Source organism: Carya illinoinensis, chromosome 14, assembly GCF_018687715.1.
Source record: "Carya illinoinensis cultivar Pawnee chromosome 14, C.illinoinensisPawnee_v1, whole genome shotgun sequence".
In the NCBI taxonomy this organism is placed as follows: Eukaryota; Viridiplantae; Streptophyta; class Magnoliopsida; order Fagales; family Juglandaceae; genus Carya; species Carya illinoinensis.
This window is the reverse complement of record NC_056765.1, coordinates 2,377,490-2,399,906: the sequence shown is the minus strand read 5'-3', so window position 1 is coordinate 2,399,906 and position 22,417 is coordinate 2,377,490. Positions and strand designations below refer to the sequence as shown.

Sequence of the window (22,417 nt, the reverse complement as noted above, 5' to 3'; positions counted from 1 at the left end):
AACCAGGAGGGTTTCACCTGTTGATCCACATCTATTGAATCATGGATTACCGATCTTTATGTTCTCTCCTCCTTTGTTTCTTATTTTCTTGCTTCTCTTTCACGGTCTCTGTAATATGTATGTCAATATATTTATCTGTTATGTTTTATTTAATCTTCTAATGTGCTCTCTTGAAGCGTTTGATTAAAGGATGATGTACAAATGGCCAAATCTGGATCGTTGATGTGTTTAAAACTGAGCTGATGAAATCACGTGAGAGGCTCGTGCTTCCTTCAGAACGTTTAAGAGTTAAGCCGCTGGATTACTTACACGTGTCGGCATCTCTTGTAACATATATATCTATGTGCTATACGGTGTAAACCCTAGTTGATTCATTCGGTACATATTGGCCGTTTCAGAGAGAGAGAGAACAGAGAGGGGGATTAGGGTTTCGGTGAGTTTTCTTTGTAGAGAGAAGAAATCAGAGTGATTTCTTGGGATTTCTGTGAGGGATCTGTGACTCTATGTGTACTGAGGCTTCTCTGTGAAATATTGTTCATCAATAAAAGCTCTGAGGCCCATTCCTGCCGTGGACGTAGACCATTAGGGTCGAATCACGTATATTGGTGTGTTCTTTCCTTGCTTTTAGATTCTTTATTGTTCTTATTGTTCATATTTGATTCTTGATGCTTTCTTGCGATAATATTGGAAGATATTCATCATTCTGTTGATCTGTATAATACTGTCCAATATCGTGGCATATGTATTGGTAATCTGGACATCTATTGGTATACTGCTGTTTCTAGGGTTTTGATTATCATCAAACTGTGGTTATTATGAATATCATGTTTCTGTTTGGATATATAACAGAGGGTTTATATTCGGTAAAAACAGAATAGCTATATAAAATAAAACTATAGACTACTATATCATAATAACATTAAACCTTTTTCAACCAAAAGATGGTTACTTTTATAACAACTGGTATCTAGAGCCTAGGTTTTATGGCAACCATGAGGTTTGATATAGAGAAGTTTACTGGGGATAACGATTTTGGCTTATGGAGAATTAAAATGAGGGCACTGCTAGTCCAACATGGACTGCAGGATGCCCTTCTTGGTGAGAAACAAAAAGGTTCTTCCTTGAAAGAGGAAGAAAAAGGGATTGTCCAAAAGGACATCCTCCAGAAGGCTCACAGTGCCCTAATCCTCTCTCTTGGGGATAAAGTCCTGAGAGAGGTGGCCAGTGAGGACACTGCTGCAGGCATATGGCTAAAATTAGAAAACTTGTATATGACCAAATCCCTAGCTAACAGACTACACAAGAAAACTAAGTTGTATACCTTTAAGATGGTCCCTGGAACACCAATAGGACAGCACCTTGATGAGTTCAACAAGATTATTTTAGACTTAGCAAACATAGACATTAAGGTGGAGGATGAGGATCAAGCCATCCTTCTAATGAGTTCTCTGGACTCTTCATACCTAAGTTTAAAAGAAACCATGATGTATGGTAGAGATTCTCTGACTCTTGATGAAGTACAATCAGTACTTCACACTAGGGAACTACAACATAGAGGAGATACCAAACAGAATCATGGGGAAGGCTTGTCTATAAGGGGCAGATCAGAAAAAAGAGAGAAGAAAGGAAAATATGAGAATAAGAAACATAGGTCTAAGTCAAAGGGGAAACAATTTAAATGCTTCCACTGTCACAAGGAAGGACATTTTAAGAAAGATTGCCCAGATAGAAAACCTAACCTTGGGAATAAGACCAAAGAGGCAGGGAATGCCTCTGTTGTCTTAGAGGGGTATGAGAGTGCTGAGGTACTTACAGTGAGTGAAGTTGACTCAAAAACAGAGTGGATAATAGACTCTGGTTGTTCCTTTCACATGTGTCCAATCAGAGAATGGTTTGAGACATTCACTAAGATGGATGGGGGGCAGGTAATCCTAGGAAATAATAAGACCTGTAAAGTCATGGGAATAGGGTCAGTGAGACTCAAAATGCATGATGGGATTGAAAAGGTGTTGAGAGAGGTTAGGTACATACCTGAACTAAAGAGAAACCTAATTTCTCTTGGCATGCTAGATTTGGCAGGATACACCTTCAAATCTGAGGCAGGGATTCTTAGAGTTACTAAAGGCTCTTTAGTCATTATGAAAGGAGTAATTAAAAATGGGTTGTATACATTACTTGGGAAACAGTAGTTGGGGAAGCATGTCCAGCTCAGAACATAGTAGAAAACAAAGCCGTACTATGGCATAGGAGGCTTGGACATGTAAGTCAAGGGGGACTCTTAGAACTTCAAAAACAAGGATTGCTGAGTGATAAAAACCTAGGTAACTTACCTTTCTGTGAAGATTGTATCTATGGAAAGGCAAAGAGGGTTAGTTTTAAGTCAGCAACCCACAACACTAAACAAACCCTAGATTATGTTCATTCAGATCTATAGGGATCAGCTAGAGTGAATTCACACAGTGGAGGAAGTTATTTTCTTTCTTTAGTAGATGATTACTCTAGGAAAGTTTGGATATACATCCTTAAAAATAAGAGTGATACCTTTGGTAAGTTTAAGGAGTGGAAGACTTTAGTGGAAAACCAGGTAGGTAGAAAACTCAAGATTCTCAGGACTGATAATGGTCTAGAATTTTTGTCAAATGAGTTTAATATGTACTGTCAAAAGGAAGGAATATTTAGGCATAAGACAGTGAGGGAAACACCCCAACAAAATGGTCTAGCTGAAAGAATGAACAGAACCATTTTAGAAAGGGTAAGGTGTATGTTGTCAAACTCAGGGCTGCCCAAAACATTCTGGGCAGAGGCTGCCACTACTGCTATACATCTCATAAATAGATGCCCTTCATCTGCCATAGGGTTTAAAACACCACATGAGTTGCGGTTTGGAAAACCTCCTAGCTATGACTACTTAAGAATTTTTGGTTGTGTTGCTTATGCACACTCAAAAACTGACAAGCTGGAACCTAGGGCACTCAAGTGTATATTCATAGGGTATCCTGAAGGGGTTAAGGGTTATAAGCTTTGGGTAGATGGACCTGGTAGGTATAACTATATTGTGAGCAGAGATGTGACCTTTAATGAGTCACAAATGGCTTGGGCACAAGAAGAAAAGTGTGATCCTAAGACTGACCAGTCCCCAAGTGGATCTCAGATTGAGGTGGAGCAAGCAAGTGCCCAATCTGAACCTGAAATTGGGGAAAGTAGCAAACCTGAGGAAGAAGACTCAGGGGACAAAGATCTAGGTGGTGATAACTCATATAACCTAGTTAGAGATAGGAAGAAGAGAGTTATAAAACCACCTATAAGGTATGGGCAGTCAGATCTCACTATGTTTGCACTAACTGTAGCTGATGAAGTGGTTTACCAGGAACCTAGGACCTATAAAGAGGCAGTGAATAGCAAGGATTCTTCAAAATGGATTTTTGCTATGCAAGAGGAAATGGAATCTCACTATGTTTGCACTAACTGTAGCTGATGAAGTGGTTTACCAGGAACCTAGGACCTATAAAGAGGCAGTGAATAGCAAGGATTCTTCAAAATGGATTCTTGCTATGCAAGAGGAAATGGAATCTCTAAATAAAAATAAAACCTGGGTTTTAGTACCTAAACCTAAAGGGGTAAAACTTATAGGATCCAAATGGATCTTTAAGAAAAAGGAAGTCATACCAGGGGTAGAAGGGACCAGGTACAAGGCTAGACTTGTAGCCAAAGGATTTTCACAGAGAGAAGGAATAGATTTTAATGAAATCTTCTCTCCAGTGGTTAAACATACCTCAATTAGGCTACTGTTAGCTTATACTGCTTATGAAAATCTGCATTTAGAACAACTAGATGTTAAAACTGCATTTCTGCATGGAAAACTTGAGGAAGAAATTCATATGCAGCCTCCTGAAGGCTTTACAAATAAAATTAAAAGTAATCAAGTGTGTCTACTTAAAAAATCTTTATATGGTCTTAAACAATCACCTAGGCAGTGGTATAAAAGATTTGATACACACATGATTAACAATAATTTTAAAAGAAGCTGCTATGATAGTTGTGTCTACTACAAGGAAGAAAAAGGAATATGTGTTTATCTCCTTTTGTATGTTGATGACATGTTAATAGCTCGTAAAGACACTGTTTTGATTAATCAAGTCAAAAGCATGCTGAAATCAGAATTTGAAATGAAGGATTTGGGCCCTGCTAAGAAAATTTTAGGAATGGAAATTGAAAGAGATAGAAGTGCTAGTATGCTATATTTATCTCAGAAAAATTACATTTCTAAAATTCTAAATAGATTTGGTATGGAACATGTAAAACCTGTAAGTACACCCTTAGGACAGCATTTCAAATTGTCCTCAGATCAGGCTCCTAAAACAGACTTATGCAACAAATCCCATATACTAGCATGGTTGGAAGTATAATGTATGCGATGGTTTGTTCCAGGCCTGATCTAACCTATGCAGTTAGTATAGTTAGTAGGTTTATGAGTAACCCTGGGAAACCTCATTGGCAAGCTATTAAATGGGTGTTAAGGTACCTAGGAGGCACTACTAACTTGGGTCTTAGTTTTGGAAAAAATGTTGCAAAGGGTTGTGAATTGGCTGAGTTTGTAGACTCTGATTACGCAGGAAGCATAGACACTAGGAAGTCACTGACTGGTTATGTGTTTACTGCATTTGGGGGAGCTATTAGCTGGAAATCACACCTACAATCTGTGGTGGCCTTATCAACCACAGAAGCTGAATATATAGCACTGACAGAAGCCATTAAAGAGGCCATATGGCTGAAAGGTATTGCTAGTGAGTTAAATATTTTCAATGGTAATATCACAGTCCACTGTGATAATCAAAGCACACTGCACTTAGCTAAAAACCAAGTTTTTCATGAAAGATCAAAACATATTGATGTGAGGCTTCATTTTGTAAGGGATGTTATAGAATCTAAAATAGTAGGTGTGGAAAAGGTCCCAACTGAGGACAACCCCTCAGATATGATGACCAAGTCAGTCCCTTGGTCCAAGTTCAGACACTGTCTTAACTTAGTGGGTATGGAGTCTAGGATTAGTCCCTTTTAGGGGGACAATGCAGGAATGAGCCAATGATGAGAAATTTTTTTTAAAATCTTTTGGCAAATAAATGTTTTGCCAAGGTGGAGATTTGTAATATGTATATCAATACATTTATCTGTTATGTTTTATTTAATCTTCTAATGTGCTCTCTTGAAGCGTTTGATTAAAGGATGATGTACAAATGGCCAAATCTGGATCGTTGATGTGTTTAAAACTGAGCTGATGAAATCACGTGAGAGGCTTGTGCTTCCTTCAGAACGTTTAAGAGTTGAGCCGCTGGATTACTTACACGTGTCGGCATCTCTTGTAACATATATATATATATGTGCTATACGGTGTAAACCCTAGTTTATTCATTCGGTACATATTGGCCGTTTCAGAGAGAGAGAGAACAGAGAGGGGGATTAGGGTTTCGGTGAGTTTTCTTTGTAGAGAGAAAAAATCAGAGTGATTTCTTGGGATTTCTGTGAGGGATCTGTGACTCTATGTGTACTGAGGCTTCTTTGTGAAGTATTGTTCATCAATAAAAGCTCTGAGGCCCATTCCTGCTGTGGACGTAGACCATTAGGGTCGAACCACGTATATTGGTGTGTTCTTTCCTTGCTTTTAGATTCTTTATTGTTCTTATTGTTCATATTTGATTCTTGATGCTTTCTTGCGATAATATTGGAAGATATTCATCATTTTGTTGATCTGTATAATACTGTCCAATATCGTGGCATATGTATTGGTAATCTGGACATCTATTGGTATACTGCTGTTTCTAGGGTTTTGATTATCATCAAATTGTGGTTATTATGAATATCATGTTTCTGTTTGGATATATAACAGAGGGTTTATATTCGGTAAAAACAGAATAGCTATATAAAATAAAACTATAGACTACTATATCATAATAACATTAAACCTTTTTCAACCAAAAGAGGGTTACTTTTATAAGAGTCTCCATGGTAAACTTCTCCTTCCCGTACTTCCCACCCAATGACAACAACATCTCTGTTGTTCCACCGGCTACAAAAGCTGTTGTTGATGGGCACTCATCAATACGACTCACTGATAATCAGATTCGTGGGGACGTATTTAATGCCACAAGCCGAGCTTACTACCACCAACCCATCCAACTGTGGAATCCCATGACAAATATAACCACAAATTTCACTACTTACTTTGAGTTCGTAATCAATTTTATGGATTCTTATCCAAGCAACGTGAGCTCCGGCGGGATTGCGTTCTTTCTGACTTCAGAAGATTCTTTGGATATTCCTGAAAATTCTTTTGCAGGTTGGATGGGTCTCTTCAATGAGACAACGGACGGAAATCCATCCAATCAAATGGTAGCTGTGGAGTTCGATACATACCAAGATCCATGGGATCCTAGTAACAACCATGTCGGTATTAACGTGAACTCCATCATCTCCAAGACTAACCTTACCTGGAACAATACTATGGTCTCTGGGGACATTTTGGGTGCGACAGTCTCATATGATGGAACGTCCAAGAATCTCAAAGTAGCGTTGAATGATCCAGATGTTCCTATGATGGCTAACATGTCCTTAAATCTCACTTGGAATTTAAATTTGAGGGATCTTCTCCCGGAAAAAGTGATCGTGGGCTTCTCTGCATCAACCGGACAAGCAATCCCAATTCAAGTGCTCCGAAGTTGGAACTTTAGTTCGACTTTGGATCTTGATACAATTTTCATCCCAGATGGAGGGAATTCTAAGGTGTGGTTGGCAGGATTAATAATAGGAGTGGTACTTTTGGTTGCAGGGATGAGTTTTGTCTTTTGGATTTCGCGAAGGAATACATAGAGAAAGGAGGTAGCAGATGATGATGGGGACAACGATGACGACGAAAAATGCATTATAGACCCCATGGATGACGATCTAATAGAAGGGACTGGACCAAAACGGTTTGCCTACAAGGACTTAGCCATGGCAACTGATAACTTTTCGGAGGAAGGGAAGCTTGGACAAGGAGGTTTTGGAGGCGTATACAAGGGTTTCTTGGCAGAACTAAACATGGAAATTGCAGTCAAGAAGATATCAAGCAGCTCTAACCAGGGAAAAAAGGAGTATATTTCTGAGTGAAGACCATAAGCCGTTTGAGACACCGGAATTTGGTTCAACTGGTTGGTTGGAGCCACAAGCAGGAAAGCTTCCTCCTACTATACGAGTACATGCACAATGGAAGCCTAGATCATCATTTATTTCGCCGGAAAAGTCATCTCTCATGGCCCGTGAGATACAAGATCATTCGGGGTTTAGCCTCCGGATTGCTCTATCTCCACGAGGAATGGGAGCAATGCGTGGTTCATAGAGATATCAAATCAAGCAATGTGATGTTGGATTTGAACTTTAACGCCAAACTAGGGGACTTTGGCCTGGCGAGGTTTGTTGATCATGGACTCGGCTCTCACTCTCAGACAACGGTTCTGGCCGGGACACTGGGCTACATGGCTCCGGAATGTCTCATCACAAGCAGGGCTAGCAAGGAATCAGATGTGTTCAGCTTTGGGGTGGTGGCGTTGGAGTTGGCTTCTGGGAGAAAAGCAGTGGAGCCTCGGGCAGAAGAGGAAGAAGTTAGTTTAGTCAATTGGGGGTGGAAAATGTATGGAAAGGAAAGGATTCTGGAAGTTGCAGATGCAACACTAAATGGGGAGTATGAGAAGGAGGAGATGAAATGTTTGATTACTGTTGGATTATGGTGTGCTCATCCAGATCACAATTCAAGACCTTCTATAAGGCAGGCTATTCAAGTTCTTAATTTTGAAGCACCATTGCCTAGCCTTCCATCCCATATGCCTCTGCCCTCTTATTATCCATCTGTAGCAATGGCTTCCAATGAATCCTTGTTCACTTGGACAGGCGAGGCTACTGGCAAAACTGCTACACCATTAATGACCTGAAGCTAGATCGAGCAAAGACGATAATTTCATATTTTCCTTTGTGCTGAAAATAATTTCTTGATTTGAGCGATTGGACAGTTTATTAAGTAGCAAAAGCTTCTGATTTTGATGAATTTCCCTTGTTCATATCTTTGATTATTCACACCTCCAATGGCATCTTCTTCTGAATTTCTTAGCTATTCCTAGCATGATATTTGGGGATGACCTTTCTTCCCAACCCATCACGAGTTTGACCTTAGACCATGGAAAGCTACATGATTTCCCTCAACTGCAAAATAATATCTCCTTTGCGGTGAATCGGTAAAGTTGGAGATGTATCTTTCAGTGAAGTGAAGATAAGAAAAGTTAAAAAAGGAAATATTTGTAGGCCCCGGGGATGGTAGCAGTATTAGACAATCCCGTAGGGGAATAAATGATAATAAAAGAAATAATGGGAAGTTAAATGATATTTCTCATTTTCAAGCGAACTGAGGATAACAAGACAGGGTCACTGGAAACGGCCAATCGTTATTCCCTGTTGGGTCTCTCGTCTTCTGGTTTACATACATATATGCAGGACGCTTCAGCTTAGACCCCCCCATAGAAGCCATGCTGCTTACTTGCTCTGCTCCCTCTTTCATGTCCAAGCCTCCTTTTCCTCGTAACTCTCTCTCTCTCTCTCTCTCTCTAGAATTTGGGGTGTGTTGAGTGGGGGTTATCAGCATTTTATGGGTATTGTAGCTTTGATGTTTGAGAAAATATGACACAGGAAATGGTTCTGGAAAAATCCATTACCCATCTCGTTCGCAGCAAATAAAAGTCGGAACCTTTTTTGCTTGCTATTTTTCTTCTTTTTTTTTTTTCCTAGTGGAGAAATTGGCGTTCAAGGGACTTTGTTTCGTTGCAAAAGAATGCATGGGTCACCGAATTTCCAAGTGCTGAATTCACCATTTTTGTGCCAGCAACTTGTTTATATAGATCGACTTATCTTTGTGCTTGAAATTACTTGAGATTTGAGAAACCAGAGTCTTCATTTGCATATTCCGTCTCCAGAAAATCATTACTAATTCATTCAAAAACAGAACGAATGGATGAAAGTAAGAAAATGATTGGATTCTTCCATTCTTTGGGTTTAAAACGGTCTATGTAAGGAAAATCTGGACGTTCCTTTCCTTTCTCGTCCGGAGTAACCAAACGGAGCAAGAGTGTAACTATGTTTTACCTCTTCCGTTTTTATCTATCAAACTAAGATCCGGGAACCCTAACCTCTTCCTTTGTCAATATACACTCTGCAGACAGAACGCTTTCAACACGTACCGTGCTTGGAACTTTCCATACTCAGAAAAAGCAAATAGTGCATTGCTGCTCAATTCACAGGTTGAATGATCAAAGGTTAGACTTCGCTGAATTGAATGCTGGGTTTTTACCAGTCTTTGATACTTTTTTTTCCCTTTCAACATAAAAGTAAAAGTTGCTTATAACACTTTGATTTTTAAGCATCCAGCGCAAAAAATAGTTATTTATCATACTGTGATGAGAACTTGAGGCGGAGGCTTCTCCTATTCGTTTCGGTCACAACAGCCTTGTTTCCAACTTTATCTTCTTCTGGAAAGACAAAGAGTAAGAATCCCTATGATGAAAAACGCTTGCTAGAACAAAATAAGCGGGTACAGAAAGAAAACAATGCACCTGAAGACTTTCCAACTTTTATTAGAGAAGGTTTGTGTCATGGCTTTTGTTGTAAATGAAAGTGCTCTTAATATATTCTATGCTGTAAGCTAGTCATTCATTTATTAAAAAACTACCTTTTTTCAGACCCAATAATGAGTCCAAACTCTCTGATCAATATTCTGTGATCATGACAAAAGTTTCGAGTGCAATTGCGCACTCTGCCTCTCTCTCTGCCTGCTATGTCACAACCTTCTGTAATTATTATCTTAATAATTCATGGAATCAACATTTATTTTGAAAAAATGTTTCAGGATTTCAGGTTAATGTGGTGACACCAGAGAACTACATTAAGAGTGACTCGGGGCTTATATACAGGGATTTTGAAGTTGGTAAAGGTGATTGCCCAAAGGATGGTCAACAGGTTTTCCTTTCATTGTCTATAGCTATAAAGCTATGTGTTTTTAAGGATTCATATATTTCTAGAAAACTTCTCTTCCAATCTTAGACTGAACTGGTGTGAGGTCCTTTGCAGGTGACTTTTCACTATGTTGGCTATAATGAGTCAGGTCGCCGTATTGATAGCACATACCTACAGGGTTCCCCGGCAAAAATCCGCTTGGGCAATAACGCATTGGTCCCAGGTGAGAAGAAATTTTTCTGGAGATCATACTCATCTTGCCTGCTTTCTTTGTAACTTTATGGTGAGGCATAAGGTATCTTCATTATGACTGTCTACTAAGGTGAAAATTTGTGGGAGTGGCTAAGAAACAGAAATTTGTGCAGGATTTGAGCAAGGGATTCGAGAAATGAGACCTGGGGGAAAGAGAAGAATAATCATTCCACCAGAACTTGGACCACCTGTCAGTTTCTGAAATCCCTCGTTTCCTTTCCCTTTTTTAATGTGAATTAGCCTTGTTCAGTCAGAATTAGCCGTTCCCCGAATAATTCCAACAGATAGAAACTGAAAAAGAGTCAAATCTTTCAGTCAAATTTCTAAGAAACTTTGTAGTACAGAGAAAATTTGTGTTTTGGGCACAGTAGGATTATCAGTGTTATGGTTCCAGCTTGGGTCAGGACATAACATGATCATATTGCCCAGCTTAGAGGCATAACATGATCATATTCCCTGAGCAAGAACTGATTTCTCAAGTTTTCTTATTGCCCAGCCTTGTAATTAAGTTTTGGTACAATGCTCCTCCATGATTTATGACATTGATCCTGAAGTTGATACCTAGGTAAAATAATGCTTACCACTCCTTTTCGGTTGAGGTTGAAATGTCATGTATGGTATTGCTACTAAACTTTGGGGGAATAAATGCCTAACAATCAAATTCACGATCACCATATGTAACTTTTTCCGGCCTCATGTCCAGTATGTGTTATTGAACTAACTCTATTGATAAGAATATTTCATTTCTTCAGGTTGGGCCTTCCACCTTCTTTAGCTCAAAACAGTTTGAAGTTTTTGATGTGGAGCTGCTTAGCGTTCAGGACTGTCAAAGGAGGACCATCGGTTTTTACTCCGATGTTGTGTGCAATTAAGTGAAATTCAGTGATGGGGACTATGTTGTTCCTATATAAGTATCTCTTCATTTTCTAAAATAGATAGGTCATCTTCTTTGAAAGACATTTGAAAGAAAAAATGGCATCTTCATTGTAAGGTAGATTTCTCAATTCTCCCTTGGAACAAAAACAGATTAATTTGTCTGGAAGTGAAAGTATTTATCATGTATTGAACAAAGATTTGGAGCTGTTTCCCCAATGATTTGTAGAATAAAATATATTTGGACATATCTGTTAGGTTAGAGTCAGAATCTGTTTGCTAAGCTCGGGAGAGGGTTCAAGCATAGGGTCCCGTCATTAAGATAGCAAGCAAGATAAAGAAAGCAGCTAGCTCCATGTGGCAAAGTTGCGGCTGCTAGACCTGTAGAACCATGTTGGCTCAGTGGCTGTTTTGGAGATTGCTGACAACACTACCCAATTTGTTGTCGTAGTCAACAGGCAGCATCAGGCTCCGAAGCCCCATCTAGACGCGTTGTTTGGTAAACGCTTAGCACTATGGAAGGGTTCCAATTGCTTTCCAAAGCTAAGATTCGGCTCCAAAGAGATACTTAGCATGGTCTTGGAACAGTCGAACGCTCAGATGCCCTTGTTCATTCCAGAACAAATAAGAAATACAGGAGACACCATCCCATCCGCGGATAAATACAAAAGAATTGCTGGAGGCCCCTCTTAAAAGCCATTCACAGAGTGGTTTTATAGAATTTATTTGCAAATCAATCTTAGATCTATTTCATTGCTAGCAAGCAAAATATGCTATTTCTTGAATCCTAGATATGAATAAAGTAAGGAAGCATCATTAATGCCACGGAAAACCAGACAAATGGAAACTTGCATTGGATATGGAAAACTTAACCCTTGATCTGATGGGGATTTTCTGCAGCTTGAGCTGGATAATTTACAGGAAGTTCTCAATATAAAAATACAGGAACACATTTTCACAGCTAATGATGACTAAATAGATGAATAATATTTGTGCTGTAATGATACAATTTAGGTTTGATATACAACAACTAATGCAACATCAGGTTAAAACTGATTATCAAGCATCTTCTCGAGGTGCCCTATGATAAATAACAGTCTCTTCTGAACTCGGATCAGCATGATACTGCCCATAAAATGCATAAACTCCAACCGTAATAATGCCAAGGATGACAAATCTCACCCATGCTTCATAGTGTAACTGGCCAAAACAAAAAGAAAAGTTCAGACATATCACCTTAGACATAAAAAGTCCTTTGATATTCAGTTCATCAATATCTTCCCTGGCAGTGCTAAAGGGTTTATTTCTAAGATGCCGTTTGGATGGTGAGTTAAGAACTTGAGATGAAAGTCGAATAAAATATTGTTCGAATATTATTTTTTAATATTGTTATTGTTTTGGGATTTAAAAAAGTTAAATTATTTTTTATATTTTGTATGGGAATTTGGGAAAGTTGTAATAATGAGATAAAATAAGACAACATTTCTTATATCCAAACTGGGCGTGTACCTGAGCAAATAGGAATGAGTTGAAGAAGATGCAAACAACCGGCAAAATGGGAACCCAAGGACAAGAAAACCCTGGTGGATCTGCATAGACCTGAGAGAGAATGAATTGAAAGAGGTTAGATAGAAAATGAACAATGATAAGCCAAGATGGAATATAAGCTTGAGATTCTTTTAGTGACAGCATCACCCACTGGAAAGCCATCAGATCCCTCCACCCCACTTCTTCCAAGGTACGGAATCTACTACCTATATAATTTCTGAAGCCTCCTCTTTGTATTTTATTGAGCCACCTCATCATTTCATTTTATTTTATTAACCTATCCCAACCCTTCACATGCTAAAAAAAAACCTTTTATTGTGTTGAAACAGAGAGCTTACAAAGTATAAGGATATGATCTAATATTCTAGATATATTCTAAGATTCAAATATATACACTAACATATTGTATTGTCTTTATTACTACAATAAATCCACTCATTTTATTGGCATTAAGATTATTAAAAGAGCTTTGAAGATTAAAGGTTTGCTATCGTTTATGACTACTAATTCAGTAGAGGGAAAAAAAATACTTTTCCTCTTATAGTGATGATTAATTTCCCATTGCTTCTCTCTTTTAACTTTCCCACCACTTAAGTTTTACAATAAAGAAAAAAGGTTATTCATCTTATTGTTGTTATTGACTTTTCTGCATCTCTGTCACCATAATCCCTGAGATCTTCATTCTAACATGTATTATTTGTCACACAAAAAAAGAAAAAAAAAAAAGAGAGAGAGAGAGAGATAATAATAGAAGGACACAAGGAAAGGTATGAGACACAATTTTGTAAATTAGACTTCTCAAGTTGCTTCCATCTTTTTTTAACAATGTCCTCCTTGTCATGTTTCTCGAAGAAATAAGTTAATGCCAATGAACAATACTTCTGTTTTCATTCCAACTTCAAGTAAGGCCAATCTTTAATGTCACTATGAACAAAGAATTTGTTGACAAGGGTGTGAACCTTGTATGTATATGATTGACCAAGATAGGGGAAAATATTGATTTTATATTTATTCTCAAATTACATTCAAGAAGGTTATGTCATTTTTAATCGGCATTTTTCTCAATGTTGTAGAATCAAATCTCTAAAAACATCCCGTCACTGTGTAACAAGCTTACATTTTACCATTAAGAACATCTATAAAAAAGATAGCACAGGTAGCATCCATTTAGCAAAAGGGAACGTCCTATTTAAATTAAAGAGTGTACTCACTTGGCGGAAATAAAGATCAAGAGTAGCAATAATTCCCACAATGACAGCTAGAATCAGGAAGATAAATGAAGCATTAACTCGGTAGAGTAGTCCAGCACCAAAACCACATAAGGCGACCGTAATTAGGCATAAGAGACCTTCCCGCCAGGATGAAGATGACACTTGACTCTCTGTCTTATCTTTCCAGCGAAGCGCTACAACACATGCCGAGACAACAGAATAGCCTGTCTGAAACAAACCCAAGCTATAATATGAGGTGTCTAAATCAAATTTTATAATGGAAGAATATATACAGGCGTATAATTCTTGAAATAATCACATCTTGTTTCATGGAAAAATACAATGCCCATCACAGCATGCCAATTATTTAATTAGTTTTGAGAGATCCAAGTTATGCATGAATTGAAGGTATTGTGATGACTGATGATGTGATTGGTAATTGCCTGTATTGCGTGCTAACTTGGGAAGATAAAATCCTAGCTTCAAACAAAAACAGATATGGATAAAAGAAAATAGCCTTAACATGTTGAATAAAATAATGGAAATAAAAAATCTAAAAGTACTTACCAATGTGCCAACTGAAAGTATGTGTGAGAGCACATGCACATTAAATAGCCCTGCCAAAACGCCAGCAACAATACCAACCCAGACCTGAGAATGAATAGGTGTGTGGAGCTTTGGGTGTACTTTAGCAAATATTGAAGGTAGTAAACCATCCCTTCCAAGCCCAAGGTATAACCGAGACTGCTCATGATAAATATCCCGTCATTTAAATTAGTACATGCTACATGATGAAGGAACATCAATTATGTCATAAGTCCTAAAGTGATTCACCTGAACATAAAGCCCAACTAGAAGGGTTGTTGTAAGTCCAGCAACAGCACCAATACTAATCAAAACAGAAACATATTTCAAGCCCTTGGATGCAAAAGCTTCTGCCAAAGGAGCATCTTCCCCAAGGAACTTGTAAGGTACCATTCCAGTGATCACTAAACAGACACCAATGTACAACGTAATACATATAAGAAGGCTTGCCATGATGCCTATTGGCAAATCTCGCTGAAAGACCACAGTCAGAGAAAATGAGCAAAATGTTGGACAATAAGATGTTCTAATATTTCCACTGACAACAAAAGAAAAATCAAATTACTACGGTATTACATTCTGGGAGGCATCAAATCAATCGCAATGTGGCATACCTGAGGTCTCTTGGCTTCTTCAGCAGAATTAGCAACTGCATCAAATCCAACATAAGCAAAGAAAACTACAGTAGCTCCAGTCAGTATTGCTTTGACACCATTTGGAGCAAAAGGGGACCAATTTGAAACATCAATCTCAAATGCACCGACAAAGATGACAATGATAACAATGACAACCTGGAGTAAAGCTTGGGTAGAGTAAGTATTCCTGATTTGATTACAAATATATGCTTGATTACAGATAATGGTAGGATGGGAAAAGAACCTTTAGCACAGTCATGAATGAGTTTAAAGCAGAGGATTCTCCAACACCCCGACAAAGCACTATAGTTAAGAGCGCAAGGAGAATTGGAGCTAATACATTAATAGATAGAGTTCCTCCAAGAATCTCTTCACCACTGCCAATCCAGCTTGGAATGCCTTTGAAAAAGGGAAAGAGCTCTAGAATAGTAACTACATAGCTTGCTAGACTTCGTGCTATGCTAGCTGCCCCTATATGATAATCGAGCATTAATTGAGCAAATACAAGAAAAGCAGTAAGTTCATTGAAGGCTGTGTATGTATACAAGTATGCTCCCCCAACAACAGCGGGAAAACGAGAAGCAAGCTCGGCATAACATAGCGCATTTAACACACATGACACTCCAGCAAGGACAAAACTTATTGTGACTCCTGCGTTGCAGAGACAAATAAGGAATAAGATCACTGGCAAAACCAACAAGCACAATTGCAAGCAAGTATATTAGAACAAGTTTTCCAGGTTTTACTAACAAATAGAAATGATGTTCTGATGCATAATTCTTGGAGTTTGAGTGAAATCTATCGTCAAGAATAACAACCGAAGTGGTAGTTAAAATAACGTTATTGGACCCAAAGTCGTAGGCTTAAGTTTTTTCTGTTAAGATGGCGTCCCACATTTTAAATCAAGGTTTCACTTTGAGAGCTCTAAGTCAGCCGTGTTCACAACTACCTTAGTCTTGCATTCCTTTTTATTCTCCTTGTACAGAAAAAGTCTAGTATAGAAGATAACGCTAAGTTGCACTTTGGAAACCTATTTGAGTCCATAGACTCAATTTCTAGCAAATCCTATTTGAAGCATGGAAAGCATGAAAGAAAATCAAAATGACTCATAGCACGCTTTCAAGCAGTGTCAAGATTGAAACCAAATTGCAAACCAACTCCATAGTGTCAACTTCTACCAAATTTTATTCAAACTACAGGGTAAAAACAAAACAAGTCAACTCCCAGAGTCAGAAATGCTCGGGATTTTTTTTAGAGTAATTCCCCCGTAAAAGTACTAAGCTTCTACTCGTAATTTCGAATTAGAAGTTTATAAATTTTCAGCTCAGTATCTTCCTAGGTAGAAAAGTTTTGAATAAGGTAATTATGATTTATAAGCTAAATTAGTAAAATATGAGAATACCACCTGAAAAGATCTAGAGTATACTCGCCCAATTATTACAGTATGTCATTTACATATGTATGCTATGAATGATTGAATCGACCGATCAATTAGCGAAAATAGAAAGATCTTTATGGGGTGAAAACCAGACAGACCGGGGCCGGTGTCTCGAGCGACAGTTCCGGTGACGACAAAAATTCCCGCACCGATGGAAGCGCCGACGCCGATGAGTATGAGCTCGAACAAGCCGAGGCGGCGGACGAGGCCATCGAAAGAGTTTGCACGGATGGAGGTTTCCGAAGGATAAGCCAGGGGCTTGGTTCTACCCGCCGAGGACCAGAAATTAGACAGCCAAGACGAAGACGAATAAGAATTAGAAGAAGAGTTTCTGCTACTCTCCTTACCTCCCATGGCTTGAGCTGCGAGATCAGGCGGACATGAAAGAGGACCCACTTTCTCTTTCAACCATCATGTTATTTATGATGTTCAGAAAGGGTGTTTTAGTAAATTCGTTTTGTTCGTAAAACGGGACCCACCAAATGAATTTTATTGGAGAGATAGTATTGTGGTGTCGGGAGTACGTGGACTGCTTCTCGAACAAGATCCACGCCTAGCCTGGATTCTCCTGTCCGGAATGTCCCCATACGCTATATTATTGCCGTTTGATGTTATATACTCACGTGCAAAATCCAGGTACGAATCCAATATCTTTTTGTTTTGGACGATGCTATCGGGGGTGTAAAAATAAATGGATAAATTAGACCGGATCGGACCAAACCGGTAATATCAGTCCGGTCTCAAGATTAGTTCGGTCCGGTACTGATTTTAATTTTCTTAAAATCGATCAAAATCGATCCGGTTCCAATTTTTCTTTTTTTAAAATCAGATCGGACCAATTTATATATATATTTTAAATTTTTATATTGTATATAATATTTATATATAATATATAACTATATATAAAATAGTTTTATATTATATGATAAATTACTAATTAATATAATATTAAATTTTAAAATCTTATATTATTTTTTTATTGTATTAATAATTATACTAGTATTATATAGTGCATATTAATAATTATATTAAGACTATATCACTATATATTATAATATACTACAATATATTATTATATTATATATTGTAATATATCATTATAGTCTATACTATAATTATAATATATATTATAATATACTACAATATATTATCACTATAGTATTATATAATATAATATATTACATTAAAACCGGTAAAATCGGACCAAATTGGACTGGAAACCGGTAAAACCGGAGTACCGGTTTAAGAGGATAACCGGTGCGTAATCGGTTTTGAAAAATACAAAATCGGTACATACCGATTCGGTCCTAAATTTTGTCCAAAACCGGACCAAACTGGACCGGTTACACCCCTAGATGCTACGGACGGATGTCCTACCGATAATCCAATGCATTTAAATTTTTATTTTTTATTTTTTTAACATCTTTAAATATTTTTTTTTACAAAAAAATAAATAAACTTAATAATATTTACTTACTCAATCGTTAAGGAAAAAAAAAATGGATCAACCAGCGGTTATCTATTGGTTCAAACAGCATTATCTTTTTATTTTCACTCATTTCATTCAATAAATCGGTCCCTACTTGATTTTCCACCCGATTATAATTTTTGGAGCCTTAATTTTTACAATAGCATCTTAAATTGTCGGTCTTAAATGAATGTACAATTGCCAATGTTCAAATTATTGCTAGTGATTATTTTTTTTAGAACTACTATAGTTATAAAAAAATCTTATAAAATTAATTTATAAATTGATTTATTTTATATGATATTTTATATCTATAGATTTACAATTTAATGTATCAAATGATACGTTAGATCTATATATTTATAATTTAATGTATTATATTAAGTCACGTCAATTTGTAAATTTAATTTTACGAAATCTCTTCGTGAATAAAATATTTTTCCTTAACAATTTTGGTTGCTTGAAGTTACAGAAAGAAGGAAAAGACAATAAAAAAGGAGTTTCGATGCTCAAAATTACAGAATGACCATACGTATAGTTTGGTGATCACTCAGGTTCCAGTTTGGGTACCTAGGTATAGAATCGAATTTCAAACTCGGGCCAGGTTCTAGCTCGGATTAATTATCCCGGTTATGACTGCAACCCGGGTTAACCCAAACATGCTGTACCCACAATTTAGGTTTTAGGGTTTAGGATTTAGGCTTTAGGGGCTTTAGGGTTTAGTGTATAGGGTTTTAAGGTTTAGGGTTTATGGTTTTGGGGTTTAAGGCTTTAGGGTTTAGGGTTTAGATTTTAGGGGGTTTAGAGTTTAGGATTTAGGGTTTGAGGTTAGGGGATTTAGGGTTTTTGGGTTAAGGGTTTAGGGGTTTAGAGTTTAGGATATTTGGGGTTAAGGTTTGAGGGTGTAGGTTTTTGAGTTTAGGATTTTAGACTTTAGGGTTTAGTTTTAGGGTTTTGGATTTTAGGCTTTAGTGCTTTAGGGTTTAGGTTTTAGGGTTGAAGGTTTTAGGGTTTTGGGTTTTGGGGTTTTAGGGCTATTGGGTTTAGGATTTTAGATTTTAGATTTTAGGGTTATGGATTTGGGTTTTAGGGGTTAAGGTTTAGGGAGTCCTCTGTCTCACTCAATGCACCCCGACAGCAAAGAAAGAAACATAATAGAGAAAAAGAACTTTGAGTTTTCTTTTCTAAGATCCAGTCAAGTATTTCTCTAATTTGGAACATGTGATTTCTCGTAAGTAGTTCAAAAGGCAAGAAAGATGCCATAATTTGCCTCAGGTTCCTGGGGATGGAGCTGACCCTAAGGGATGTGGAGTGGACTAGTCTGCGTGATGACACGATGATTAAGCTGTTTTCGTGTCTGAATTATCGTGATAAGCAAGCTTATCATTAACCCACAAGGCATGGAGGGCTCTAAGAACTTCTCCTTGTTTGTGGAAGTCTTTGGATTTTCATGCAGTACACAAATTAGATGCCACCACGACATCTTCACCCTCTCACAGGTGTGTGAATCTTCAGTTCAAGCTTAGGTTGTGCAATACTTCATCTTTAAGCTAGGAATCTGTGTGAAATAAGTGGCGACTATTGCAGGAAAATAGCATATGCGGCTCTTTCTTTGATCGTGGCTCGACATGATGAGGCACTTGAAAGCCTTAAGCTTGGGCCAGATTTCTGTGAAAGAATCAGTAGTGACGCTATAAAAGAAGTAGCCTTTTGTTGTCCCAAATTGAAGTAGATTCTAATCATTTGTTAGTATATTCTTAATAGAAACTCCATATTTGTTGTATTTTAATTTCGATTTACCATTCCTGGCAGTCGGCATGCCATGCACCATGCAAGGCTTATGCAAAATGTAGGCTATCGCTGCAGCAACGCTATTCCTGATCTTGATGCCAAAATATTTGCTAGAATTTTACTTCATAACCTCAAGCACCATTGCATGAAACTATCGATTTAAAAGACTATTTCAGCTGTCAAAGTCTATCTGTTGTCAAATTCATATCAAGTATAATCATGCAGAAAAGCCTTTTATGCCCAAAAAAAAAAAAAAAAGCCCCTCTCTAATGCAACTTCCTTTGTTTTTGTTTTTCATATGAACTACTGTATGTCAGTCAAGCATTATTTGCAATTTGTAACAAAATGGATCCAACTACGATAGTCTTAGGTTCCCTTTTATTTATTTTTTTCATTTTGTTCTTCCTTTTTATTGCTAACGGGAAAGGAATAAAATGAGGGGGTGACACATCCAACAAATACCCTTAACAGAGCACAAAAAAAAGAATCGAGAAAGAGAGCCAATAAATTTGTTGGTCTTGTTGAAGTATATGGCTCATATACTAAACGTAGGCAGATGGCGGAGCGTAGCGTAGTAGAGCGACAGCTAGGATTAGTATAAATACACATTATGTAATCCTAATTAACTGTTACTGAATTTCGCGCTGCTCGCTCCCTATGGATGTAGGCATATCGCCGAACCACGTTAAATCTCTATGTCGATTTCTATTCTTTTTATTATTATTATTCCGTACAATTTATCAACAATTGTCACATGTTTCATAATAGGTCTCATGTATTTTTTTGTGGAGTAACAAGAAAGGGTTAGTTCCTCATCTTTGGAAGGAGAGAGTTGACTATTGAATAGAGGAAGCTGGTACTATGGTGGCGGTTCTGCTACTAAATTCTGCCTCCCATGGTTTCTGCTGCGCAGGTCATCAAGGTCAACTAGTCAAGCGGACGAGAAAGAAGAAAACACTCTCTCTCTCTCTCTCTCTCTCTCTCTCTCTCTCTCTCTCTCTCTCAATTGATTGGGAGAAATGGTATTTATAGTATCCATAATGGATGTTTTCGTGAAGTTGGAAGATTACCTTACTTTCAAAGGAAGGAATTTTATAAAAGTAAATTATAAAAACATTTTTGTTATAAAATAAATGAAGCTGATTAATTTATGATTTATTTTTATGAATTTTTTTTATCACTTTATATTTATGTTTTGAAACAAGATTTTTCATTTTAATATTTTATGGGCATTTTATTTTTTGTTTTTTGTTTCATCCTTTATATAAAATTATATTCCTAACATTTTCTCGTTGAATCTAGTCAATAATTTTTTTAAAAGATTTTTATTATGTACAGTCACTTTTACGTATCTTTTGTACACTCTACTGATATAATTGGCCAAATAAATTATTCATTTATATGATTCACATTTTGAATTGCATTGTATATGTAAATTTATTTATTTTTGTTAACACTAAATTACTCGATTTGAAATTATTTTATAATCTTCTGTACTCGACAAATTTGGTTCAATGAATTAGTTTTTACTTAATTCAGAAAAACAAATATATATTATTCTCTAAGCCACGCATGAGCTAGCTATTAGGGTTCAGATTGGGCCCATATTAGGCCAGGACTTCAACTACTGGCTATTTTGGGCTACTGGGCCTGGCTTACCATCTATTAAAATAGAATTATACATCTGTTATAAACCGACATAAAGTTTATGTATGACCACTGCCATAAACCGACTTACTCTCACTATATATATGTGGCCATTGTTTTATTGTACGGTTCTTAAGTTTTCTGAGTTAATAATAATGCTTTCTCTTGTCATATCATTTTTTTTTTTTAGTTTTATAACACGTTATCAGTATGAAAGTTCTGCCAATTTTGAACCTAATAGTCTTCTATTTCAAGTAAGTTTTTCAATATATTATTTGTAGTTCCTAAGATAAATATGAAAGGTTACATTACTTATTATTACTTGATAAAACTCTGTATTTATTCTCATGATTTTGTGAATGTATTTCTTATTTACAATATAAACATACTTATTTTCTTGATTTATATATGTAGAAAATGTCAAATCTTACAAAATTGAAATTCATTGCTCTTGACATTTTTGGAAAAAATTATTTATTTTGGATCATTGATGTTGAGATCCATCTGGATGTGATAAACCTAAGAGATATAATTAAAGAAGGAAATCACGCGTCCCGGCAGGATTGCGTTAAGACAATGATTTTCTTTCACTACCATCTTCATGAAGAATTAAAAACTGAGTCTCACGGTGAAAGATCCCTTATTTTGTGGAATGATTTAAGGGAGACATATGAGCACCAGAAAACTGTAATCCTCCCAAAAGCTCGTCATGATTGGTTGTACCTGAAATTGCAAGGCTTCAAGAGTGTTAGTGATTATAACTCTGCACTCTTTAAAATCAGCTCAATATTGAAATTATGCAATGAAAAAGTCATTGATGATAACATGTTAGAGAAGACATATACTACTTTTCATGCCTCGAATGTGCTCCTGCAGCAGCAGTATCGGGAGCGAAAGTTTAAAAAATATTCTAAACTTATATCTTGATAGAAACCAAGGC

At 37.0% G+C, this 22,417-nt stretch overlaps 3 protein-coding genes and 1 pseudogene across 5 annotated transcripts; 3 read left to right on the top strand and 1 right to left on the bottom strand.

Moving 5' to 3' along the window:
• The first annotated feature begins 6,000 nt into the window (after nt 1–6,000).
• LOC122294250 (seed lectin-like) lies at nt 6,001–6,864 on the top strand. The gene has a single exon (XM_043102837.1). The coding sequence runs from the start codon at nt 6,001–6,003 to the stop codon at nt 6,862–6,864; it is 864 nt and encodes a 287-aa protein (XP_042958771.1).
• Nucleotides 6,865–6,927: 63 nt separating this feature from the next.
• On the top strand, nt 6,928–8,601 carry LOC122294249 (annotated as a pseudogene).
• Nucleotides 8,467–11,402, top strand: LOC122294251 (peptidyl-prolyl cis-trans isomerase FKBP20-2, chloroplastic). Of its 2 annotated transcripts, none has more exons than XM_043102838.1 (7): nt 8,467–8,601; nt 9,236–9,332; nt 9,445–9,659; nt 9,923–10,032; nt 10,144–10,252; nt 10,395–10,471; nt 11,034–11,402. In XM_043102838.1, the coding sequence occupies exons 1-7, from the start codon at nt 8,550–8,552 to the stop codon at nt 11,151–11,153; spliced, it is 780 nt and encodes a 259-aa protein (XP_042958772.1). In that variant the 5' UTR covers nt 8,467–8,549; the 3' UTR covers nt 11,154–11,402. The 2 variants fall into 2 exon arrangements, with proteins under 2 accessions (XP_042958772.1, XP_042958773.1); XM_043102839.1 differs by having other exon boundaries at nt 8,586–8,601; nt 9,438–9,659.
• Nucleotides 11,403–11,993: 591 nt separating this feature from the next.
• On the bottom strand, nt 11,994–16,978 carry LOC122294248 (cationic amino acid transporter 9, chloroplastic). Of its 2 annotated transcripts, none has more exons than XM_043102835.1 (8): nt 16,670–16,978; nt 15,378–15,784; nt 15,113–15,289; nt 14,748–14,972; nt 14,481–14,657; nt 13,914–14,141; nt 12,664–12,753; nt 11,994–12,354 (listed from the first exon to the last, which is right to left on the bottom strand). In XM_043102835.1, exons 1-8 carry the CDS (start codon nt 16,923–16,925, stop codon nt 12,214–12,216), a joined length of 1,701 nt encoding a protein of 566 aa, XP_042958769.1. In that variant the 5' UTR covers nt 16,926–16,978; the 3' UTR covers nt 11,994–12,213. The 2 variants fall into 2 exon arrangements, with proteins under 2 accessions (XP_042958769.1, XP_042958770.1); XM_043102836.1 differs by having other exon boundaries at nt 15,378–15,604.
• Nucleotides 16,979–22,417: the final 5,439 nt, after the last annotated feature.

What these genes read in the sequence shown, in the direction of transcription:
- LOC122294250 (XM_043102837.1), top strand. Translation starts at nt 6,001, where the DNA reads ATGGTAAACTTCTCCTTCCCGTACTTCCCACCCAATGACAACAACATC.
- LOC122294251 (XM_043102838.1), top strand. Translation starts at nt 8,550, where the DNA reads ATGCTGCTTACTTGCTCTGCTCCCTCTTTCATGTCCAAGCCTCCTTTT. An exon ending in GTCCAAGCCTCCTTTTCCTC is followed by an intron (nt 8,602 to 9,235) that starts GTAACTCTCTCT and finishes TACACTCTGCAG; the next exon opens with ACAGAACGCTTTCAACACGT. An exon ending in CACCAGAACTTGGACCACCT is followed by an intron (nt 10,472 to 11,033) that starts GTCAGTTTCTGA and finishes TCATTTCTTCAG; the next exon opens with GTTGGGCCTTCCACCTTCTT.
- LOC122294248 (XM_043102835.1), bottom strand. Translation starts at nt 16,925, where the DNA reads ATGGGAGGTAAGGAGAGTAGCAGAAACTCTTCTTCTAATTCTTATTCG. An exon ending in TAGTTGGGCTTTATGTTCAG is followed by an intron (nt 14,658 to 14,747) that starts GTGAATCACTTT and finishes TATCATGAGCAG; the next exon opens with TCTCGGTTATACCTTGGGCT. An exon ending in TTGATCTTTATTTCCGCCAA is followed by an intron (nt 12,754 to 13,913) that starts GTGAGTACACTC and finishes ATTCTCTCTCAG; the next exon opens with GTCTATGCAGATCCACCAGG.